This window comes from Callorhinus ursinus, unplaced genomic scaffold, assembly GCF_003265705.2.
Source record: "Callorhinus ursinus isolate GAN/ISIS: 27379988/994484 unplaced genomic scaffold, GSC_fseal_2.0 scaffold69, whole genome shotgun sequence".
Taxonomy (NCBI): domain Eukaryota; kingdom Metazoa; phylum Chordata; class Mammalia; order Carnivora; family Otariidae; genus Callorhinus; species Callorhinus ursinus.
In genome coordinates this window covers 2,386,790-2,411,074 of record NW_027397131.1, presented here as the reverse complement: position 1 = coordinate 2,411,074, position 24,285 = coordinate 2,386,790, and the positions used below count along the sequence as shown (strand labels likewise).

Here is a 24,285-nt window from a genome sequence, read left to right as displayed (position 1 = left end):
AGGAGTACAATAAAACCCATTAAATTTAATCTTATATGGGTGCTGGAATTAATATAGTTTCTTTTCTTCTTATTGAAAAATCTGCCTCTCTCTCTCTCACTCTCTCTCACGCACGTGTGTGTGTGTGTATGTGTGTGTGTGTGGGGGGGTGTTGTTGGATTGAGATTTGCTTAGTTTTGTAAACTGAGTAATCCAGTACTGAGCAGTCCAAATGGAAGTTTCTAGAAGGTCCCAACTAACTGGAAAAAGGAGAAAGAGGAGTTAGTCTAAAGCTCATCAGTTTCTAAATTGAATGTCTAACAGCATCTCACTAAGACTCAAGGAATGCATTAGACTAATGGTTTCCAAATTGCTGTGGGAAAGCCCACGGTCCTAGAGAGCAGCTTCTGGAATGGCAAGAGTGGGATCGGCAGGCAACAGGATGGGGAGGCCATGCGCTCCTTACTCCCTTTCCACTCCAGAGTAGTTGCACTGAGACCTGTTTTATTATTAAAAGACCCACATAAGATTTTGCTTGGAAATGGGGTCCTGCTGCTGCAACAAAAGCATAGAATTGTGTACTTGTCATTTTAATGCTGGTTACTGATCAGAAAAGTACTTGTGTTTTTTTCTGGCACTGGAACTAAACCCCATGAATCAATCCAAGTAATCTATAATCTCCTTGAGGACGGAGACTAGCCTTCATCCTCATCTTCCCCTGACCGGGCAGCTAGCAGAGCCCTACATATGATGGGAACTACTAAAGTGCTGGCTGAATGCATGTCGTGTTTTCCCCATTACCTTAATAATACAAGTCACCTGCTACTTCCCAGGAAGTTCACCGCAGAAAATTAAACAACAGAGTATTTTCACTGGTGTTGATCAGGCCTGTGGTACATTTAGCCCGACACTTTCTGGGCTCTCCATTTGAAGCATTTTATTTTAGTAATTGATTTGGGTTTGAAATCAGTCTAAAGTGGCATCATATCTCTGCATTTTTATTGAGTTTCATTTCTTGGGATGCTTTGCTGCATGAAATAGCAAAGGTGTGGAAGTATCCTGGGCACACCATTCTAATTTCCTGAAGAAACTCTGAATGACTCATTTGGGGATGATGTCAGCATTGCTCTCATAATTGACTATTTAAAAAGCACTTTTGGTATCACAAATTACAAAAAAAAAAGTACAGTTGCATTTTCCACAGAGGGAGGCAGGAATCATGAACTCCAGAGGGCTTGGTATGGATGGACGTATGAGGTTTGCCCTGGGCCCGTGAATGTTTCCTCCCTTCAATCTGTTCATGGCTCTGGGTCCCTCTTCACAACCCTTCAGGCCTCTCCTTCCTCTTGCCTACTGAAAAGAGAATTTGATAAACTCAATCATGCTCAGATGTCGCAGGGGGAAGCAATTTAATGTGTCACCCTCTGTTTGTAAAGAGGCTGGTAGGTAAGAAGAATCAAGTCAATGGTGTCACGTTAGTGACCTGGATACACGTGAAAAGTTACTTCTCTTCTTAATTTTTTTTTTTTTAATCAAGCCAGGGAAGGCTTGATCCTCTCAGCACCTTTGTATTGACAAAGCAAGACTCAAAACTAGCCCCTGCCATCCATGGACTTCCCAGGTAGCGGTGGCGTGTACAGGCTACTGTTTTTCTTCTTCTAGAGACATGGCGAGCGTGCTCCCCCAATTCCAACTGTCACCACTCCAGCCCTCCTGCTCTAAAGACAGTAGTAGGTCACAGGTGATCTGGATGCGCTCAGCCCACATGGTAGAGTTCTTCAGAAACTAAACGAAAGGCAAATATTTCAGTTCATCTGACATTCAAGGCAGTTCATCCGACCCTATGATTCATTCACCTTATTTCTCACTAATCCCCAGCCATGTGCAATTAAACCATTTCAGGCCCTCAGCATACCCTATATTTTCACGCTTTTTAAGGCCATATATTGCTATGGAAACAAACCCCCCCAAAAGTTACTGGTTAAAACAAGAAGCATTTGTTATCTTACTATAAGTTTTTGTGGGTCAAGAATTTAGGAAGCACTTATTCAAGGCGAGGGGAATGAGGCTCCACCTTTGAAGAGAAGTGTCAAAGAATTTGTAGATGTATTTTAAACCACCATAATGCTCCTGCCTTACCATTTGTTCTGTTCCCTCTGCTCAGAATGCCCTTCCAAATAGGCATGGCCCCAAAGGACATGACTTAATAGTTAGCAGCATCCTGGTCTCTTCCCAACAGATCTGAGTGGCACCCCAAACCCTAGGCATGGCGATCAAAACTGTCTCCAGATATGGTCAAATGTTCCATGGTGAACACAAATCACCCCTGGTTTGGAACCACAGTTCTAGATGTTAAAAGTTCAGTGATTTATTTTTGTAACCCCGAAACCCCGATACTAAACAGCTTTAATATGCTGTTGTATTCACTACTCTAAAAGACTGTTCTAACAATCTAGAATGTGACTTTATTCTTTCAACTTTATGTTGCTGAGGACTCTGATTTGTCCTGTCAACTGTTCCCAGGCTTCCTTCACTCCTGACTCCAATAGCCTTTCAATAAATTCCCCTACCCCCCCCTTCTTTTTCAAGGTCTGGCTCAAATACCATTTCTTCCAGTTCTCCCTGATTTCCTTAGATGGAAGTTATCTTTTCTTCCCCTTCATATTTCTATTATAATGCTTTCCACAGCTTGGTAGTCGATTCAAGTTTACACATACCCAAAGCAGGTCCCTCCTGAATGCCTCCTGGGGCCAAGCATCATGCCCAGAATAGTATATGCTGGATCTTATTGTGAATGAAATGGATTTTCATTTGGGGCTCCAATACAAAGGGATATACCCAGGGACCACATCACTAGGGGAAAAGTTTGGAAGCTAGTCTGGCAAAACTTGCCCTTAATGCTTTTTTGCTCTTTCACATTTATTAGAGGCTGGGAGTACAATGAGGAAGTTGAGCACTCACTTTGGATCATGAATGATGATGTTCAAATCCTGTCTCACTCCCCGTGAGACTTTAGGCAAGTTACTTAATTGTTCTGTGCCTTAAATCGCTCATTTGTAAAATGGTGGTTGTTATGATACCACCCTGAGGGGATAAAACGAGGCAGATCAACTTGGAGCTGCTCTAGCTGAATTAGGAGAGGGAGAACCAGAGGCTATTTACTTGGCATCACTCTCGCTGGGTCTCAAAGGTTATCAACTCAAGAGCCTAGGGCTCTCTGGATTAGTTTGAGATAAATACCAACAGCCATTCCAGCGGTTTTACTGATAGGAAAGTTGAACAGATGAATAAATAGCTTGCCCAGGCAACATGGCTAGTTAATGGTAAGCCAAGGACTAGAAAATCCAATTCTCCCAACTCATAAACTGAATACTCCTTCCACTAACTCTGCCAACTCTATTGCTGATGTCAACTATTCCTATTTCAGTTTGTCTTATTTTCCTGAACTGGCATTCAAGGTCCTGCATGTGGTCCAACATACCCTACCTTTCCCCTATTGCCAATTTTACTTTAGCCATGCCAATCTTCACCATGTTCTATGGATTCTTACCTTAAAAATAGGTTCACTGCCTTATCTAATCCATTCTTTTCCACAACTTTCATGACTACATTTCCCCCTTAAATTTGAATGCTGTAAAATTAAACTCCTCCGGGAACCTACTGGATAAACTGATTTCTATTTTACTTATTTCTCCTAGATTTGAAAAATCTTCCTATTACGACTTGCTCTCACATTGTCCCAAGATACTCATAGTATATAATTTTGCATTGCTTAACTCATTTTAGTAGTGAAAAGATACAAGGCATTTTGCACTTGTTGAAATATTGCTTTGTAAAAGTTCTCATGTCTCTGTCTGATCGCTCATAACTCTTAAAATTAGGTGTTTGTGTTATACTGAATACTCTTTTATATCGCCTATCGTTATTTTATGTATTATCTTTTCAACTAATTTCTCAGGTACACTGGTGGTAGATAGGGATTGTTTTAAATGTCTGTGTACAGATATATTGCTGTTAGATATGCAGAATGCAAATTCAAGCAGTAATTCACTTCAATATTCTCTAATATGGTTGATCCTACAAACTCTTACATGAACTTCTCAAAAATAAGTATTCTTTTTAATTTTGCAAACCCCAGTGGTGCCTAACATAGGGTTCTAATATAGGGACAATAAGTGTTTGGACTCATTTTTAGATATCTCTTAAAGTCCAATATTTTCACATGAAGTGAAAAAAAATGGGGCTGGGTTAAAATTCTTTTAAGAATATATGTATGTATGTGTATATATTAGCTAGATCTTCTCATTCCTTTCTTTATACCTTTGTTACAATTTTATATGTCACACTATAGAGACAAGGTAAGAACTTATATGCCAGGCCCTGGGCTTTATGTTTGTTACCTGCATTATCTTAATAATCATGGCTATCCTATGAGGTAAATACTATTTTTACCTTAAAGATTAGAAAAACCAAAACCCCAAATTTAGATAATGTTAAAAAAAAGTCTCAAATTACACAGCAAGGTCGCACAGAGCTAGAACTAAATCCAGGTCTAATTCCAGAATCTACACTCCTAACTACCATGCAATGTGACCCCAGGCAATTCTTCTGTGTTTGCTTAGTGGGCTACTGAGTTAATTCATATGCTTAGCACAATGCCCTACACATATTTACCCAATGCTATTCCACCATCAGCATTTCGCTGTGACAGGATTAAAAGGTCAATAAGACATGCTCCCTGTCTTTGAAAAACCTAATTTGTGATAGGTAGAATTCTAAAATGCACCCCAAGATGTCCTGCCCTATGAATATATCATGCCCATGATCATATTATATGCAAAAGAGATTTTTCCAGATGTAATTAAGGTTACTAATCAGTGGATCTTGAACTAATGAAAAGGGAAATTATCCTGGTGGGCTACATCTACTCACATAACTCCTTTAAAAGTATTTTTCCCCAGCTGGTAGTGGATGGAAAAGTCAGACAGATTTGAATTAGGTAGCTTCAACTCCTCCATGAGGGGGATTCAATTCAGCAGACTTAATGAGTTGTTGCTATCTTCGAAGAGGGGGCCGTGTGCCAAAACTGGAGCGTGACCTCCAGTTGCTGAGAGTGACCCCTGGTCAATCCACAAGCACTAGGAACTGAATTCTGCCAACAGCTGAATAACAGGTAAGCCTAGAAGTGGATTTTCCCCAGAGGCTCCATATTAGAGAGCCCAGGCTGTCCGGCACCTTCATGTCGGTCTTGTGGGATCCCAAGCTGAGAATCCACTGGAGCCCATGCACAATTGTGATCTAAAGAAATGTGAGATAATAAATGTTTGTTGTTTTAAGTTGGTAAGTTTACCGTAATTTGTTATACAGGGGACAAATTCACAAAACTAATATGTAAGGGAACACAAAACTATGAACAAGGACTTGGGTTGTAGAGGTAGGAATAAAACACAAAGAAAGGAGTAATTATCCTGGTGGAGAGGTTGAAGAGGGCATGAAGTCTTGAGGAATTTAGAGGTGCTACCATTTTGAAGAACAAATAAAATTTGCTGGCTGTGGGCTGAGGGAAGAGTGCATGAAGAAGAGAGGGAGGAGAGATGTTCTAGGCAGAGAGGATAGCATAAGAAAATGAAGAGCAAGCAGAAACTTGTTGCGGCAACGTCCAAATGCTGAGAGCAGCAAGAGAAATGCGCCCAGTAGGGCGTGGCAGGTTGGAAGGGGGCTATGACTGACGCTTCCCGCCAGCTGTGGAGAGGCCTGGACTTTTATCCTGCCAGCACTGGCAGCACTTACAAAAGAGTCCTTTAAAACTAATTGAAAATATCTGGATTGAAGACTTGATGGAGTATATGTATGTGTCTACAATTTTATAGTGTATATATATATAAACACATGTTTTAATGTTTGAGGTAAGTGGATAGATAACTCTTCTTAATACTTTTCCTCCTCTTTAATATAAAATGAAAATTACCACAACTAAGTAAATTAAGATGTTTATTAAGATGGCTAAATTCAACAAAAATGTATCTACTCACAAAAACAGAAAGAAAACGGTTTTTGAGTAAACAAACATAAAAATACAACACTTAGAAAAGTACCCATTTTCAACAAAACCATCTATTTAAAAGACATTTTTTTGAGTATAGTTGACACACAATGTTAATTAGTTTCTGGTGTACAACATAGTGACTCGACAGACAAGTCTATAGGTTATGCTGTGCTCACCACAAGTGTAGCCACCGTTTGTCCCCATACACTATGGCAATACCACTGACTATATTCCCTGTGCTGGGCCTTTTATATCCATGCCTTATTCATTCCATAACTGGACACCTGTATCTCCCACTCTGCTTACCCATTTTGTCCATCCCCCCTGGCCCTCTCTCCATTGGCAACCATCAGTTTGTCTTCTGTATTTACAGGTCTGATTCTGTTTTCTGTTTGAAACATTTTATTTGAATATCTTGAAACATGTTTATGACATGGCATAATTATGTATATACAAGATCTTTTCAATCTCTCCTTCAGTAGTACATTAAGAGATTACCTTATCTCTGAAAGCAAACTGCTGTGATTTAAAACACAATTTTCAGTAAGATTTGGAATGATTTTGCCTAGTTTTCTAATTATCAAACATGCCAGGACTGGTATTTTTCCTATATTCAGATAAACAAAAATATTTATGTAATAATCTCCTCAGAGAATGGGAAGCTTTTTAAAAAAAAGAAATGTTAAATATTTCTGGTCATGTTTCAGATTCAGAAGTAAAATGTTGAAATAATATAATTGAGCCAGGATAGCTCATTTCTCTCCCCCCTCCCCTGAGGAGCTCCATGGGAATAAATTAAGCAGGGAGGGAGGTACATTAGAATAAGGAGTCTCCTTGTGGCTAACAGCAACTGAGTAGCCTAGGTCCCTAATTTATTATCAGAGTGACTTAAGCTCTGGGCAAATTCTATATCAGTAACCTAAAACTAAGTTTATATCAGTGAATTTTTAAAAGAGTATACTATAAGAAAGATTATATGTAAACATTTTAATGATTATTAGTTATAGCAAGGTTATCAAATATTAGTCATAATAATTAGCAGCAGCTTTGGGTATGTCTTTCTCTGATTGAGCTGATTTCACAACAGTTTACTTCTATCAGTCTAGCACAGAAGGGGGTACCTAAAGAAAAAGCTAGCAAATGTCTTCATGAATCAGTTCCTTTAATGTATAGAAATTTTAATCACATGACATTGGCTTCCTTACCAATCTTTAAAAAATACTTTAAAAAATACATACCCATAATAGAATACTTTTTTTTTTTTTTTAAGAGTGCCAGCAGAGTCGGGGGGAGGGGTAGAGGGAGAGGGAGAATCTCAAGCAGGCACCATGCCCAGCATGGAGCCTGACGTGGGGCTCTATCTCAGGACCTTTGCAATCATGACTGGAGCCAAAATCAGGAGTTGTACCCTTAGCCACCTGAGCCACCCAGGTGCCCCATGAATATGTTTTAATCCATATGCTTGACCTACATTTAATTAAAAAATAAAAATTACAAACAATGCCAATTACGCAAGCATGTTATAAAAAATAACACCCCCTAGCGTATTTTCAAATGAAATCTTGTCTTTTTTTAAAATTCAAAGGTAACACCTTTTCTAGTGTTAACTAAAAATATGCATGATCCAAAATAAACTGTTTTTTCATAGAACTATTATTAGCAGTGAAGCAGTTACATTTAAACATGTAAACATTTAAAAATAGTGATGCCTTTGAAATGTAAGGGCACAAAGTCAACTCTGTCTACTTTATAGTTTAAGACTAACAGAACACTATACAAATGATCATCAGTTAAAGTTTAATTACTGTTCAATAATTCACTCTTTAAAAGGACAAGGGCTTTGATAAATTCTGACCACAGGGACAGACATTTTCCCTGCCAAAGCACTATCTTCTTGTTCCTGGTACAGCGTTCTGTCTGTATCTAATACAGTTGTTCCTCATTCATGGTAACACAGGTGATTACATTCAAATGGCATTTACCATAAATTGAGCCAAACTGCCCTATAATTTCATTTTGGACTGAATTAATTAACTTCTCAGTAGGTGACTGAGGTGCTGAACACAAGCCTAAGGAAATACTTGACTGCTTAACCTACCTTATTATGAATCATCTCTAACACAAGGCAGCTTCCATTTTTAATAAACAGGACCAGAAAAATTTACTTAGTAGGATCTCAAACGGTAAAGATAAGGCATTTATAATAAATGAAATTAGTTTTCCACATACATGCACATCCATTTAAAAGAAGTCAGGGGGCACTGCAGACAGTTAAGGAGGATTTAACCAAACTCCCCAAGAGTTGGCACGCTTGATATTCTGAAAGACTGTGTTTACCTTAGGAGGTATGTGTTTATAATAACAAAATGCCGTCTTTGTCCTTGGCGAGATGTTTAAATAAAAAACTCACCACTTTGTAGCAAGTAAAAATAATACTATCTTAATGCTTTTGTAAGTAATTTATGTCCCAGAGCTTGAAATGTAAATGTAATTTTCTAAGACATTATCTTCAGATCATCAGAATTATCATAATATCATAAAATATCTATTCTTTTGGTTTCTCTAATTATAATATTATTATCAAGATCTGACAGCTAACTCTTTGTTTTCAAGTTTATAGTCTTCATATATCAAGAAACAAATTAAAAGGACAAAAAAGGAATGTGAAAAGGCAGCTCATAAAAAGCTGAAACGTCTTTTATTACATGACATATTTTTATCTGTCATAAACTTCCGGTTTAGGAAATGAGAAAACAAATACTTCTTTTGACGAACTCCTTGACAAAGTGTTTAAGTATTTTTAGATTTTTTTTAACTGTGGAAGGAAGGAAGGAAGGAAGGGAGTAAGAAGGAAAGAAGGAAGGGAGGGAGCCCCGACTTTGTATTATACCTTTTGGGGGAAGTGAACTAACATTTAACGAACACTACGCTAAAGGAAGTGAAGCTGAAGCCTTCAGCCTGATCCCAAAGTCTCTGTAGCATACAGCCAGATGGGCCCCCAGAAATAGCCTGAGTAACTGTGGTCCTTGGTCAGGCTTCACATAAATATTTCTAGGAGGAAGGGCCTCAGCCTTGTTTTCAAAGTATCCCACTGAGGGCACAACTGCTAGGTAGTTTCTCTATGAATAAATTCTCTTTCCAGTACACCTTAAATCCTTCTTGATATAATATGCATGAGGAAATGACAAGAATATAATTTGGAAGTTTTAACACTGGTTGTTACAAGGAAGGCTTCGACTAAAAAAAAAAAAATGCTTAGATACCAGTTTCAGAAACAATTTTGCCTGCAACATCTTTTAGTTCAATAATTTAGTGGCAATGACAGCCACAAACACTGTCAGAAACAGCAGTGAGGTTCAAAAAATAAACAAAAATTTAAACAATAATATCCTGTAGATTTTTAATACGTCATTTACTGAATTGGCAACCACAACAGAATTTATGAGAGCCTTCTTGTTAGAAAAACAAATTAATCCTACCTTTGCAGGTTTTCATGCATGTGATTGTCTCTACAATTCTCTAAGGCAGGCACATGGGGCTTCCTTCTCACCAAATACTATGTCTATCCTGGTGTCGCAGGTCACAAGAGACCTTTTGTGTCATTACTCCCTGGAGTTGCAATTCTTACTAGGAGTCCCCCGCAAACACGAAAGTAACCTGGCAGTTACATCATTCCATATAAATGAAGAAAGACTGCTATCTAAAAATAATGAAAGCCTCCATTTAAATTAATGTTACTTTTCTGTCAAGTGTTCATTTTACTTTGTAATAATGTAGTTCTGATCCAAATAGAGTTCTCGTGAGCTTTAAAAAGATCTCTAGAGATTAAACACAGGGCAGTAATTTAATTCTTATATTTTTATTTCTTGCAATGACATTTAGGGTTCAGTGTGAAGTCAGATTTTTTGTGCCATTGCTGACACCTTATGGAAACTGTTTTATTTGGAAATTCTGATTTGGTTTTTAAAACTGTTCAGCTCTTGTTTACAAGAAGCATTATTATTTAAAAAATGGATTTTTGTTCCTTTAAGGATTCATCCTCTTGCTATTAATTCCTCACTTGATTTCATAATCCTGTTTGGGTCACTATGATTAGTTGCTATGGAAATTACCTCCTATGGAAATGATTCCGATGTCATTGTTGTAAGAATATGACTTTTAATGAATAATATCAATAGCAGACATCAACCCTTACTAGAAAAAGGAAATTTAATTAAAATGTTTTAAAAGGATTAATTCTGAAAATTATTATCATGGCCAACTTTTCTGATATTTTTGAATTGGCCATCTGCTTTTTAAATAAGTATTAAATGAACTTTAAGGTGTTAATCAGCTACTCACTTCTCCAAATTCCAATGTCACAATGGAAATTAGCACCATGCATAGAAAAATGGAAATAAAGAACATTTCATTTACCTTTTCTCTAAACTAATAAATGTTATGCTTCACTTATGAGAGTTAATGTCAACAGGATTTCAGGGCTCATCAAGGAAACAACTCTGAATAGCACATTATAAATTCCCTTTAAAGATGAAGAATTTAATATTCCAAGATTCATCTCAGGAATTTGAAAGGTCAGTGAGTTAACTAGTGTGTTAAACAACAGATGAGAGCCAGTGAACCATTAGATGAGAATTCCAGAATGCTAAGAAGAAATTTTCTTGGGTGGATTCTATAATTTGTGGTTTGAATAAAACTTTTGAAACATTCCATTACTATTAAAATTCTCACAATGAGAATATGGCTCATATTTAACACATTTTAAATTACTAGACAGTCTCTCCCCAAAGAAATTTTAATGCCTTCTTCTGCCCTAGTGCTTGCTCACTGCTGGCACTAATTTAGGAATTAACCCTTCCAACAATTAGGATATTGTCTAGAAACTGCCTTTTACACTCTACCAGGGAAATCACTTATATTCTGAAGATCAGAAGTAAAAGAGAAATCCATTTCTTCATTATAAAGCATTTTTAATACCTAATAGCTTATTAATTATTGACGTAAATCACTATCATATTTACCAACATAATTACATATTACCATATCTCTAGTGCTTCTGAATTAAGCCTAACAGTTATAGATTTTATTAAATGCTTTATACATTAAGGTTTTCTATACTTGTGCCTGCAACCATGATCTAGGGTCCAAAATGTCTTTGATAGATTTCTGCCTTGGAGCTGGCACTGGCTTGGCTTCAAAATTGGTTTTAGTGTCTGTGTGTTCACCATCATTTAAATGATTTTTCCTGGCAGGAAGAAGTTTTCGAGGAGCAGCCATTGGTTTCTGGAAGTGATGCATTAGGGTTGATAATTTGGTATCCAAAGGCGAGGTCCAAGACACACTTATTTTCTCCCAGTTGTCCTTAACCAATTGATCTGTGTTGCTCTGGGTTTTTAAGCTGAGTGGAGCTTTATCAGAAGGAGGAAGGGGAGCGCGTCTTTTTTTCCCTTTCCCATCATGTAACTGCTTGCTTGCAGGAGATAATACCTTTTTCTGGATAACCACTTGATGATTACCATCAAAGAGGCTGGCCCAAAGAGGTGGTGAGGATTTTTCATGCTGACCAATAAGAAACTGTCCATTTGTCTCTTCAAGTTTTTTTTGTATTGCATCAGTTAAACTTTCAAGTTTTACAGGTGAATCAATGCCTATAATAATTTTGAGAAAAAATATATGGGGGAAAATTAAAAAATTGTGTACATTTTGAGTTATTGTTTTCTAAACCAGTATCTGTAACAGTCATCAAAAACATTGAATAAGCAAGTGGTTTTGGTTTAAAAATAACCCTACCAACAGAACCAAAAAATAAGATCGTTCACTATGCACTGCACACACAAATATATTCCAAAATAAATGAGTAAAAGCCAGTTTTCAAAGGAGTGGAGTTACATCAGGTTTTTCAATCCTACAGATTAAATATTTATTAAATAACTTTTCTTGGATTTAAAATCTATTCTGACTTCTAGGTAAGAGTGGATTCCCTTTTTATAAAAGCCTGATATGTAAACTTGGACAAGTGTAACTGGATTAGCATCCTTTCCTGTAGACTAGCAATGTCTCCGTTAATAGGGGAAAATTCCAAAACCAGAAACCCAAGGAAACAGAGTGAAGCCCTGATATCTGTTTGGTGATAAAGATGCTGGATGAATTTTTCCTTGGGAGAAAATAAAAGAACAGGGATAAATGTCTATTAAATGAATTACTGGTATTAAATGAATCACTGGTTGTATCATTTTTAATCTAACATTTTAAAGTGTGTGTAAAGTACATATTGTGGCAAAATAAAATAGAATTTAGTGTTGACCTGTGTTTGTTCACAGCACTGTTCACTCAGGCAATCCCACAGAGAAATAAATACCCTTCAAAGTATGGGAAAATGGAATATTCATGAATCTAGAAATTTAAAATTTTCCAAAGTATTAAACTTAACCAGTTTTTTGACCTGAGATGAAAGCTTCCATTTATTAATATTCATTTATCAACATTCTTTAAAACAAATTTAATAAAATACAGAAAAAATTACAGAACATGATTATATTTTAGAATCTGCAAGTTTACATTTTCAGAATTTTCATCAGCTACTCAGCTAATATTTATTTTCAGTGCACCCTTATTCATTTTGAAGCCTTAACATTTTGTTTGATCTGAAGCATTCAAACTATGAAAAATGTGTATTCATTAATTTTGTATTAATTCATCTATTAAACATGAGTTCCTTAGTCTATAATCATAGTCTTTTTTCATTCATTTTGACTGTGCCCTGAAAATTTTAGCATTTTAATGTCAATAGAATAAGCTGCTTGAGTTGGACAATGTTGTTTTTGTTACCCTGCAGCTTAGAAAAGACAAACCCCACTTACTCATATCATGGTAGACTGAGGTCGCCTCTTTTGTCAAGAACAAAGGTGGTTTCCGTGGTGACATAATCTCAATTTTCATAAGTTCTTCACAACAATGCTTCCATTGGCCTAAGAAAGACAGAAAAAGGAAGGCTAGTTTAAAACATAAATGTGAAGACGTATACTTCATTTTCAATAGGTATCAACATATTTTTTGCTGTGAAAAGTAAGAGTGAATTTATAAAGCATTGCCTTAAGGAAGCCACAAAAACCTAGTACTACCTATAATTTTAAAGTCCAAGTCTAAGCATAAGAGTAATCTATTTGGAAAATAAAGTTCTGTGCACAGATATAAGAAGCTAAGATCTCTAGGCTATTAAATACTATACTATTTCACTAAATGGTCTAGTAAATGAAATTTCTATTCATGGCAAAAATTTGTACAAGTTCTCCTCTTTTAAATATTAAATAAAAATATCCAGTACTTAAGGCAGTTGAAAGGCAAAAATCAACCGAAATAGAGTTATCTAGAAGGAAACAGTGCTTCTCAAAAATGGTGTTAACTTTGAAAATTCTAATTAAGAAATAAGAATTGCTTATTTAACAATTATTTCTTCAAATGATTATGCTTTTCAAAATTTGTATAACTCTAGAAAAATGCTGCATTTTCATTCAAGTAAAAGGTATATAAGAGCCTATTACACATCAGTCAAAATTCTAACTAGACCTAATTTATTTTAGGAAGGACACTTTAATTAAAGCCATTAGTCATTTGGAATTAAAAAAATACTCTTAAATAAGTTGTTTTGATTTTTAAGTTGAAATTTAAGAGTGTGGACAACATTAATTTTTCTTTTAATTATGTTTTACTATTTTCATCTTAAAATGCTCAGACTTTTTCTTCTGAGTGGATATAAAAACTTTAACCTTTCCATGTTTATTGTGCGCCTGCGTGCTGGATAACAACTGTGTCAGAGACTATGTGCCTCTATATCCATGTCATAAAAGTAGGTTATTGAACCTCACCATTCTTATACTCTATCTTACATCTGTAGAAAAGTAAATGTAATACACATGTGCCTTTTTGGAATGATTTATGATCTATATTTCTCTTCTTATTATTATATTCTCAGTCTCCATACTCAATATCCAATTTAGTTATTTTCCATAGCTTAAAAATAAAAGACATTTCATGTTTGGTCAAGTTATCTATTCATTTTTGTTGTTTTAAATCTAATATACAGCCATGGTTATATGGTAATATGCATAAATTTTAAATCCATCACCTTCAATAGCTAAGAAACATAAAAAACCTTTTAGTATGTTTTATTACAATGCTAAGTATAGAATATGGTAAAAATTTCAAAATAGCCCACGTAGCATCTCATAAAGGGAATGAAATCTTGAGTTTGAGGCTTCAAAGGTTGCTCTGCAGAATTTAAATCTAGTAGGATCTGAGATCTGATAACTTATTCCTCCCCTCCACTTCCTTTTTTTAGATAAATATATAAAAGCCAGCTTTTCCTTCTTGGGGGCAGAAAAAAATAAGGTCTTATCTAATAGAAAAATAATGAAATACTTTGAACTAGCAAACATTTCTCCATCAAATCCTTGGCAAATTATGAAGTATAGTATTCTCTCTACATTCATAGATGAAAGCTTTGCATTGTTAAACTGGTAGCAGAATACTAATCATGTTGAAGACTGGAATATAAAGCCATATTATCCCATGCGTTGCTGAAGTCAGAGTCACGTGGTATGTTCACTGATAAATTTTACAATGGAAACATTTATTTTATCAGTGAATAAATTAGTATGCACTGTTATACCTGATACCAACATGCTAACGTAAAAATAAAGGCCCCGTATGAAATATTAAACGGCTATGTTGTGTTCACATAAAATCTGTACACTGAAGATGTTTACCACAATAATATTTGCTATAACGTTCCCAGTCAAAATGATCTGTTATGCTAAGCTGCTTATGTAACTCAATATTTATATTATTAAATACTTGGAAAAAACGTATCTTTGAGCCACCATTCCTAGCTCTACCCCTTTTGATCAACCAAAACAAGTGTCATTCCTCTTTTACAAGTTCGTTAGCTCTCAAATATTAAAAATTAGCTATGACACCCGCCTTGCCTCCAACCTCCACTCTTTAGGTTGTTCTTCGCCAGGCTAAACAGACCTACTGCCATTTATGTTTTTTCTTGGTTTTTAATTTTCTCATTCTCCTGATTTTCTACTCTTAATCAGAGTCAAGTAATTGAATTTTGCTCTAAATATTAAGTTACCCTTAGTTTATTCTGCCCTAAATATCTATCCTCTACTTTGTTCTACACATCATATTTTACCTAAGGTCACAAGAGGCTACACTTACACTTATCACTTAAAAGTCAATCTTTAGGATAGTATAAACATTTCCATCTTTGCTTCATATCTTCATTCATGAATTCTAAAGTGCAAATCTAATAGAATTTATACTTTAAAGATTGGCAGATTTTATCCACAAATCATTAAATACTAAAGAAGTAGCCAGATGTAAGAACCTACTTGTCATTCCTTCCCTATTTTGATGGTAATATCATGAGATTTGTATCCCTGCAACTCCCCCATTTTAGCATGATAAATTATTTTACCTACTCTGGCGAATAAAAACATAAGACCGTCTAGTAGCAGTTGATATCCAGACCATAATATTCTACATTTTTACCTCCTTTCACCCCTCGTTCCTGTTTTTATACACATAAAGTGTAAAATAGCAGAATCACTTCTAAAAATAATATAGTCTTTGTAAGACAGACTCTCTAGAGCAGAGCATTTAGGAAAGCAGTTAAAATTTCAGATGTGATCAGCAAACGAAAGGAAGTTGTTGTCTTTTAAGTTACACATCTAAGATCAGCTGAAATTAAAAAAAAAAATGTAGTGCATGCTGATAAGCATGGAACAAATATTTAAACATCTATCTTCAGTGCCTAGGGGTAGTACTTAAGGGAAACAAGTCCTAAAGAATTCCAGGCTATGGAGGGAGTCCTCTGGTTTCCTGCAGTAAACCAGCAATCTCTTCAGGCCTCAATTTTCTCAACCTCAGAGCAGAGGGAAATCATTTCTGCCCTGCTGGGCTGTTGTGAGAAATAAATGAAGCCATGTGGTATGTGGAAGGTAATCAATAAATTTAGTTCCCTTCTTTGCCCCCACCCCAAACATCACTATAATACTTGACCAGGTCATGGATCACAGTAGGCTTATAAAAATTAATTTGAGGACAGCAGGTATTAACTCTTTTATAAAGTTTTCAAAAACAGATCTTAAGAAGTCCTAAAATTTCTGTAGGATTATTTCTAGGAGTTGCAGAAACAACTCTGTATCGTTTGGAAATGGCTCTCTTTCGTAATTCTATAAAAAAAGCCATTCTAAAGACATAAAATACTGGTTGAATCTAATGGTAGGCTTAGTTTGACTAGAAATAGCTGTTATCAATAGTCTACATTTTCAATATATGACTTCAATATTTTCTTGTTGATAAAATTCCTCCTTAAATTGAGAATATTAGGACCTCACATATTTTACATAGAACTCTATTATATTACTGTCACATTGTTTTTATAATCATGGGCTGTATTATTGAAACTGAAAAACCATATGTATGGTTTAAAAGAAATCTTTGGATGATGTCCAAGGTGATATAACAAATCTGGAGTTACCAGAAGGTTACATGAATCTCTTGAACATTTCAAATTTTAGGATCATCAGTAACCTAGAGAAGTTTTTTACTACTCAAATGGCTTCTTATCCCTTTGATTAAACACACTGCCTTAACCAGTTAAAACCCAATATTTTGAAAAAATGTGGTCTAATTATTTTAGGGACCAGAGAAACTTAAAAATAATAGGTAGGGATACGAGGAATTCAAAGGTATAATAAACTACAGTAAGTCAGGCACTGGGGAAAGGTTGAGAGAAAAAGGCATCAATGCATTGATGCTATATACTATCATTTTATTCAAGAGCATAAAATATCTTGATACAAACCATATAAGATTATAATTTTAATATTTAGATTGCTTTGTGCATCCTTTCATGCTTCCTGAATACATTACTAGCAAATCCAAACATCAACTTACTAAGATCAAAGAAATGTTGCCAGAAGGCTTCCATCCATTTCTGAAGATCTTCTCTATTGTCCACTGCAAAAATATGAGTTACAGCCTGTCCGGCAACAGGGTTGATGACAGAGAAATTATGAATTTTTTTCTTGGCATCCTTATCCATTGCCCGAATTCTGGTTTCCTAAAAATTAAGACAAAATTGGTGTTTTACAGGAGAGTATTTTTGTATGATCAAATAAATGTTTTACTGCTTAGCTACCCTACTTACACCAGATGCAATTATAAATCTTATTGCTGATCATTTAAAATATGTAATTTTGAGAACTTTCAATATTCAGACTCAAATTGATAAAAAATGCTTTGTTTGAAAAATACTGAGTAATGTTTCAAAGTATGCTACGTAGCGAACGTACTTTAAATTACATGAGATTAAAACATAACCTGTTTTGATCTGTTTAAATAGGAGTTTGCTGTCTTTTATATACATCTTAAAATTTGCAATAAAACAAGTATAGCATGTCATAACTGTAATGTGAATTATGTTAACTACATTTTCAACAGTAATAAAAGAATCTGTAAAATATGTTTGTTATTCTAATATTTAGGCATTATATACAGTGTTATCACTTAAAGCAGTAAAACCATAACTTAGTGTTTACTGCAGCAAAGCAGTTAGGTTTTCTCTATTAACATTTATTTCATATGTACCATTCATTTACAAAGCTCATAGCTAAAGATCCATGAAGTACTATAACCTTCGTGATAGTAACAATTATCTTTTTAAACGCTGAATGCACCGATCTACAACAAAGGCAATGATTTCATTCATGTTGGTAGTTTAAACTTTTTCTGCATGGTACTAGGTATGACATTGTGGTGCTTATTGTATCTACCTGCAGAAAAGTCTTGTTCCCAAGTCATTCAAACACCACCACACCTCATGACACACTAGCATCTACATGCAGTTTCCAAGGAGTTTGGGGGAAAGAAGTCTGGAATACAACTATCTATTGATGCAACAATAGGGATTTGGCTGCTTGGATAATGATTGATGTTATTCTAGAGCAGTATTGTCCATTAGAAATATGTGAGCCACATATGTAATTTAAGAGTCTCTAGTAACCACATTAAGAAGGTAAAATAAAACTGGTGAAAATCATTATGTATTAATTGTTACATTATTTTAAAATCATGTTTTTATGTAACCAACACATCCAAAATATTAGTTTAACATGTGAGCAAAAAACATTTTTTGAGATATTTTACACTCTTTTTCATACTAAGTCTCCAAAATCCAGTCTCTATTTGAAACTTACAGCACATCTCCATTTGGACCAGGCATATTTTAGGTGCTTAACAGCCACTGGTGCCTAGTGGCTCCTGACCGGGTTGAACAGCTCTAGACTCATATGTGTAAACCTACTGTAGTGTGTGTAGAAGAGTAGTTAGCTGGCAGTTACAAAAGCTGATTGGGAATGAGAAGAAATTCCTCATTTCTTTCAGTGTTGAGTGAAGAGAGATTGTATGTATAGTCATACCCCAAAACCAACATACACATATAATGATGTCTATGTGGACGTTACAGAAGTAGCAAAGAGTTACAAAGAAATACTGTAAATTCCCTGAAGAATGGGTGACTACGGGCAGGTGAACACCATATACACCAGCTCCCCCTCATCCTCAGTTTGTGACTTTCTGCAGTTTCAGCTGCCTCCAGTCAGCTGCAGTCCAGAAGCAGATGATCCTTCTTCTGACATATGGTCCCAAGGTCAGTAGTAGCCTAACGTTAGGTCACAGCACCTACGTCATTCACCTCACTTGGTCTCATCACTCAGGCATTTTACCATCTCGCATCATCACAAGAAGGGTGAGTACAGTACAACAAAGTATTCTGAGAGACAGAAAGACCACATTCACATAACCTTTATTACATATATTGTTAGAATTATTCTATTCTACTATTAGTTGCTGTTGTTAATATCTTACTATGCCCAATTTATAAGTTAAACTTTATCAGAACTGTGTATGTATAGGAAAAAACAGCATAGCACAGGCTCAGTACTATCCACAGTATCAGGCCCCCACTAGGGGTCTTGGAACATATCCCCTGCAGATAGGAAGGGACTTATACTACAGAAGTTCTTTCCTGAAGGAAGGAATTCTTATTCAAGAATCACATGAGAAAAAAATGTATGCTGCATGAAGTAGCAACATAACTTTGAAAGTTTTGAGCATCACAAAAGGTAAGGATTTAGTAACCATCTTAGAGACAGTCTATCCTGTCAATTTTAAAATGTAGGAATGTGAATGTCTTCAGAGGGTTATAATGGACTTATGGTCAACATTGTAATCTAAAAGAACAGGGTCTTTTTACATTCCTATGCCATGGTAATGAACTTTGTGAATTAACTCTTTTAAGTAATTATTTATACAATATAAAAACAAAATGGTGCCCTAAATGGCATCCTTGGAGGCTGAAAATGCATATAATCCATCTCTTTAAATAGAAAGCTTATTATCACTAGCAGAGAATGACTTAAGCTCTAGGAAGAATCTTTAATATGCTCTCAATAAGATTTATTGAAGGCTGACTCAGTGGGGGAGAAGGGCAAGAGAACCCTCCTTGCTGTTAGTATTAAAAAAACAAACAATGAAATATGAAGTATTGCTGTTGTTGAAATTGTGCTTCCCTCCATCCAAATCTATCTTAATACAAATTTCTGACTACCTTTTGTATATAGGATTAAAATGGATTCAACTTTTAAATAAGGAAAGTGTGATTTTTACAGATGAATATGTACATTTTTAATAACACCAAGATACCATTTCAAATGAAAACAGCTATGTAGAAAATCTGACGAACTGGATCATTTATATCCTTCTAAGAGGATATAATGCAATAATATAAAAATACTATACATTATACACTCCATTAACTCTGAGAACCATAAATACCACTAAATTTTTAAAACGTGAGAAGCGGGCGCCTGGGTGGCTCAGATGGTTAAGCGTTTGCCTTCGGCTCAGGTCATGATCCCAGGGTCCTGGGATCGAGTCCCGCATCAGGCTCCCTGCTCCTTGGGAGCCTGCTTCTCCCTCTGCCCCTCTCTCTCTCTCTCTCTCTCTGTCTCTCATGAATAAATAAATAAAAAGTTAAAAAAAATAAAACGTGAGAAGCTTTTAACGGGTGCAAATGAAACACAAAATAGACCATTTGAATTAACTTACTATATTTTAGCATAATTTAACTAATGGGAAGTTTTTCAACCAAAAAACTCCATGTCAAAGAAAAAGTCATTAAACAAATAAAGTTTCTGATAATGTCAGAAAGTCTATGCAAGTTGTTTTTCATTGTGGACAAAGTATCAATAAGAGTGCTTAAAACTGCACTTCTCAAACAAAGAATGGATTAGAAAACACAAGGTGCGTTTTAGGGTATGAAAGCAAGAAGCTTGGGTATTTTCGCTCCCCCTACTTCAGCCGCCTAAAATATTATCTGTCACTCACTGTATTTGAAATATATTTGAAAAATAAGTGAATGAGATAGGAGAACAACTCAGTAATGACAGTTGTAGGTTGACAGACTCCGATCCCAGAGATGACCCTAATCCTACTCTTTATAGATGAGGACACTGATGTTCCGAAATCAGTTTTCTATCCAAAGTCAGAGTTTTCTGCCCAAACCATTTAGATGATTTGGGAGGGGTTTTTTGTTTTTGTTTTTTAAGATTTCATTTATTTATTTGAGAGAGAGAGAGAGAAATCACAAGTGGGGAGGTGGGCAGAGGGAGAGGGAGAAACAGACTCCCAAGGAGCAGGGAGCCCGATGCGGGACTCGATCCCAGGACCCTGGGATCATGACCTGAGCCAAAGGCAGAAGCTTAACTGACTGAGTCACCCAGGCGCCCCTGATTTGGGAGGTTTTACAGTCAACTTTTATTGCTTTGTGGATAGATCTGAGACTATTCACTGTGAAATTTTAATCCTCAGCTGGATCTACTCTGTCAGTTATTACATACCGAACTGCAATCTTCCACTGCATGAGATAGTGGGTACTCAGAGAAGGCCAAGTGAAGTCAATAAAAATATAATCTGAGAAGTCAATTTTGTAACAAAATACAGTTAACTCTGAAATCAAAGGAAAGTTTCTTTTAGGTTATTCCTTATTTTGAATTAAGACTGTACTTCAACCTCTTGATTTCTGTGATAATGGAAAATTACTAAGTCAGGACTAGATTTATGAACTGTTTCTTACCTTACTTTTTGACTACATGATCTTTAAAAGGCTACTATGTACTTAGATTATGGTTTCTAAATACTCTTTCCTGCTAAAAGGAACCAGATCTCTTTACAGAGATGGCTGATTCTCAGCCTGGGCCAGGAAATGTACAGGATAATCCTAGAACATGTTCTCCCACCAGAAATCAAAGATTACTAGGGTTGTATCAAAAGGACTCAGGAGCCAAGTTGAAGAGGCTTCCAGTAGACAAAGATGGGACCATCTGATGTCAATAAGAACAGTAATGGATTGATGCAGGAAATATCTTTAAATCTATAAATTCATAATGATATTTAAAAATGAACTCATTTGTCACTTTTTAAGGATTCTAAGGGAACTACCTCACTATTTTGGTAACTAGTTAAAGTCTTTATTCTGTCTTCCCTATAAGAATTGTACCTCAAGCAAATAGCTGATAAAGTAGAAGTTTCCCAGCTAATAAATGAAGAATATTAAAATATCATCAGTTTGCAATCCCTAATGAAATAAAGGATCTAAGCAATGCTCATCTGTGAATGTTAATATGAATAGAAGACTCAGACATATTAAATGCCTCCCAATATGGGGTGCCTGGGTGGTTCAATTGGTTAAGCCTCAGACTCGTGGTGTCAGCTCAGGTCATGATCTTGTGGTGGTGAGATCAAGCCCCACGTCAGGCTCCACACTCAGTGCAGAGTCTGCTTCAGACTCTCTCTCCCTCCTCCAACTCATGCCCTCTCTCTCTCTTAAAAAAAAAAAAAAAAAAACTTTAAATGCCTCCCAATAAAAGTACAAAATATTTCCTAAGACATATTGTTACTAACCAACCTAAATCAGCCAAAAATAGAAGGGAAAAGGAAAAAGACAACTCAAAGATGCAAGCAACAAAATCCAGACTATGGAAAACTCTGTAGGATACATGACCGAATTTCTTCAATAAATTGTGTGTGTGAGAGTGTGTGGGTGTGTATATGTGTGTCTGTGTGAGAGAGAGAGAGAGAGAGAAAGCACACGAGAGTGCTAGAGCATTGCAACAGATTTGGAGATTTAAATGACCAAATCAATTAACTGCAATAAATAACCCTATTTCAAAATCCTGATTCAAAAACGAATTTAAAAATTACAAGACTGGGAAATTTGAACACTGAAATTTTGATGATAGATTGACTATATATATGACTATATATTTTTCTAAAGTATGATAATTGTTATATTTACAAGTTAAATCATACAGTCTCCAAGATTTGCTTCAAAATAATTCTATGGTGGGGACAATGTGTGAAGGCAGATATAGGTTTACTTCTACCTTTCTCTTTATAGATTATCTTTAAATTTTTCCCCTCAAAAATTGAAAATAAAATACAAGTACAAAAAACTAAGTGCCTCCTTTCCTACCTATAACACAGAGATAACATTATTTCACTCACAGCTTCCTCATAAACATGTTGTAAGAATAAATGAGTTCTTTGAAAGGTGTTTGGTCTAAAGTCTTGTTAATCAGGAACAAAAACAAAATGTTGCTGGCCAAAAACAAGCTTTAGACCTTATATATACTCTAATGACAAAGAAAGTATACCTTCACAATATACGGCAAGGAATGTTTGAAATACATAAACCATAACCATAAATTAAACCAAGCATTAGGAAGGATTAGTATTAGTGTGATATAATTATTTTCAATTTATGCCAATTAAATCAGATGTAAATTCCTAAAGGAAGAGGTTTGTTTAAATAATTATTTTTGCTATATTTAATAAAGGACAATCTAAATCATTGGTAGCATTGAGACATTAAAGGACTAACATAATCAGAAAAAAAATCCCATGTGCTTCATAATAATCTGCTTGCTAGGATCCATGACAAACATAATGGTTAAAAGCAATTTCAAGACAATTTAACAAAGGCCTATCACACCAAGTAGTGATACTGATTTGTTTAGTACAACTTTTATTATTCATTAAATTGAAGTGATATACAGTATTTAAATCAAGAAAAGACTTTTGATCACAAAGACCCACGCCACTTTTCCATCCCACTCCCCACCCCACTGGCAATGAATAAAACTTCGGCTAATAAAATGTTTTCTACAATGTATAGAGGATTCAGTGGCTCTGTTAAGTACCCCTGATTGGGAATGTCTTGCTCAAGAACATTAATAGGGAAGTTTTTTGAAGTTGAAGCAATCACTTTGAAGTAAACCATCCTTTCAAATTTGGATTGAAAAGAGGAGGGGAATAGCTTAGGCTTTTCTTTCCTTCATGTGACTCTTTCCACAGATGGCTCCCTATGAAAATTAATAAACTGACTTAGCTTTATAGGAAATGCCATGTAGAAGAACAAAAATTATGGTTAGAGAACAGATCCTGTGATCAAAATAACAGAACTATTATTTATATATACCTTAGCAACTGCAAAATTTATGTTTTTACATAAAGTGGCATTAAACAAAATTATTATTTTCTAAATCATGAGAGAAGACAACCAAAAGAAAAGAACTCTGATTTGTATTTAATATTTAACATTATTAAGCATAAAAAGATCTTAGAGCCCCAGCATTGAAAATATACTAAAAACTGAAACAAAAGCACTATTATTTAAAAGTTTTATTTGGTGCTTACCTGCTCTACAGATCAGAAAATACCAAGTTGGCATTTACCAAAGATCTTGTTTATTTGAGAATATACTAATAGCATGTGTCCCTTAGAATATTTCCAAAGTAAGCCAAACAATGAAAACATCTACCTTATATTTAAAAACCAAGTAATTTAAAACATTGAATAAATAAAAATCTATGAGTTTATCATTAGTACGGGGAGAACACAACAGACACAACACCCATTTGCTTCTTCTGGAGGGAGTAATAGTGCTCCAATACACACTGCCAATCAGTACAAGACCAGTAAGTAATACCAACTCCTTACTCTGAAAACTGGTAATTAAAACAGTAAGCTTTCACCCTGCCTTTTCAGGAGGGACTGGGATTCATTCATTCCTACTTGACGAGAAAAAGTCCTTCTTTACAAAAGAATGCCAGCTAATACATGTAGAATGA

The 24,285-nt window shown here is 35.4% G+C and overlaps 1 protein-coding gene across 5 annotated transcripts in view; it reads right to left on the bottom strand.

Moving 5' to 3' along the window:
• Nucleotides 1-5,953: 5,953 nt before the first annotated feature.
• Nucleotides 5,954-24,285, bottom strand: part of RTKN2 (rhotekin 2) — an 84,381-nt gene continuing 66,049 nt past the window's right edge. For all 5 annotated transcript variants that reach the window (XM_073886191.1, XM_073886193.1, XM_073886192.1 and 2 more), the window contains 3 exons: nucleotides 16,991-17,156; nucleotides 12,886-12,993; nucleotides 5,954-11,673 (listed from right to left, as the gene is read on the bottom strand). In XM_073886191.1, the coding sequence (XP_073742292.1) occupies nucleotides 11,138-11,673; nucleotides 12,886-12,993; nucleotides 16,991-17,156 (810 nt within the window). In that variant the 3' untranslated portion in view covers nucleotides 5,954-11,137. The remainder of the gene's footprint in view (nucleotides 11,674-12,885; nucleotides 12,994-16,990; nucleotides 17,157-24,285) is intronic.